Genomic DNA, 1,947 nt, shown 5'->3' with positions numbered 1-1,947 from the left:
TGGGCGGGTGGGTGCGAGGGAGGGAAAAGTGGAAATAAGATACAAACTGAAACTACTACTTCTCCTCACCCGGTGCCCCTACGTGTACGTCTGCTTCCAGGGACCACGAGTCGGGCAACATCCTGGACAACCTGCTGTCGCGCATGGAGCAGTACGCCAACAACCTCGAGTTCCTGGTGGACGAGAGGACCAGCGACTACCTCGAGGAGAAGCGCAAGTGCGAGGAGCTGCTCTACCAGCTGCTACCAAAGTAAGTGCGCGCGACCACGCAGCCCCAACCACTCACCAGCGCTCGTTCTCCAATGACCCTATCTCTGCTGTCCTCCATCCACAGGTCGGTGGCCAGCCAGCTCATCTCGGGCCAGTCCGTGATGGCCGAGACCTACGACAGCGTGACCATCTACTTCAGCGACATCGTCGGCTTCACCTCGCTGTCGGCTGACTCGACGCCCCTCCAAGTCGTCGACCTGCTCAACGACCTGTACACGTGTTTCGACTCCATCATCGAGAACTTCGACGTGTACAAGGTGAGCGGGAGCTAGCGAACGCTCCATATTGCGCCGGGACGAGGCGGGTGACAACGCGTCGACGAAATACCGTTGCAACGAAGGGAAATAAAAAAAGTACCAGAGGAACGGGGAATGATTGAAAACGGGAGAGCGGAGCGGCTGACTCAATGTCGCCGTCAGCTGGAAAGCAATGAATGAACACGAGCCGTCACATCGGCCGGCGCCGCGGGGGCGGAGATATCTCTATCCGGTGTCGGGGCGGGCCGGGCGGCGGAGGCTGCAGCGCCCGGGATTGTGTTTCCTACCCTGCCACGCCCCGCACCGCCACGCCTGCCACTCGGCTGCTTTCAGTAACTTCCGTCTTTTCTTTACTCTCTCTCTTTCCTCCCTTTTCGCCCCCGCCAAGGCGACAAACACGACGTCATCCCTGTCGCTTTTGTGCCCTGCAGGTCGAGACGATCGGCGACGCCTACATGGTGGTGTCCGGGCTGCCCGTGCGGAACGGCCTGCAGCACGCCCGGGAGGTGGCGCGCATGGCGCTGGCGCTGCTGTACGCCGTCAGGGACTTCAAGATCCGCCACCGGCCGGGCCTGAGCCTCCGCCTGCGCATCGGCCTGCACAGCGGTGGGTGCAACTGCAGCGACGCGGACACACCCCGCGCCGCGGGCCGGGCGGGCCGAAGCGCGGGGTAGGTACCGCAGCGCGGCGCGTCGCCACTCACCATACTCACCTGTGTCGCTTCCGATTTGCAGGGCCGTGCGTCGCCGGGGTGGTGGGGCTGAAGATGCCCAGGTACTGCCTGTTTGGCGACACGGTCAACACGGCGTCCCGGATGGAGAGCAACGGCGAAGGTAACGAGCGGGGGATGGGGACGGTCGGTCGATGGGATGGAGTGAAGCGTTTGGGGGGTGAGGTTTGAGGTCGGTGCGGTGTGGTGCGCAGTGGATCAGTGGGATCGGGGGCGAGGGGCTGGAGCTGGAATGTCGGCGTGAAAGAACATTCCTCCATTTTTGCGGGCGACAGCCGATGTGGCCGATGTCGCTGGTATGCCAGTCGACGCGGTGCGGTTGGTCGGGTTGACGGGCACGAGGGGGGGGGGGGGGAGGCTTGCCTTGCGCAATACCCTGTCGTGCGCGATGGTCAGTGATTCTATTCTTGTCTGTGCTCCTCAGCGCTCAGGATCCACGTGAGCCAGGCCACCAAGACCATCCTGGACGCCTTCGAGACGTTCGAGCTGGAGTGCCGCGGCGAGGTGGAGATGAAGGTAGAGTAACGCCTCGAAAATGTGATACTTTCTGCTCTTGTAAAGGACGGAGACTCACGTGGCTCTCTTTACGCGCAGGGCAAGGGCCGGCAGGTGACGTACTGGCTGCTGGGGGAGAGGAAACCCCCGTCCTCGGCGACGGCCGCCCCCGCGGTCTCCGCCGCCGCCGCCACC

At 63.2% G+C, this 1,947-nt stretch overlaps 1 protein-coding gene across 1 annotated transcript; it reads left to right on the top strand.

Moving 5' to 3' along the window:
• Positions 1-100: 100 nt before the first annotated feature.
• LOC113210109 (atrial natriuretic peptide receptor 1) lies at positions 101-1,938 on the top strand (the record flags this gene model as incomplete). The annotated part of the gene is given in 6 exon segments (XM_052276471.1): positions 101-250; positions 335-527; positions 959-1,133; positions 1,262-1,360; positions 1,682-1,773; positions 1,852-1,938. Coding segments are annotated over 6 exon segments (796 nt in total), but the record flags the coding sequence as incomplete, so codon positions are not given.
• Positions 1,939-1,947: the final 9 nt, after the last annotated feature.

This window comes from Frankliniella occidentalis, unplaced genomic scaffold, assembly GCF_000697945.3.
Source record: "Frankliniella occidentalis isolate FOCC.00 unplaced genomic scaffold, Focc_3.1 Scaffold3045, whole genome shotgun sequence".
Taxonomy (NCBI): Eukaryota; Metazoa; Arthropoda; class Insecta; order Thysanoptera; family Thripidae; genus Frankliniella; species Frankliniella occidentalis.
This window is presented reverse-complemented; position numbering and strand designations above follow the sequence as displayed.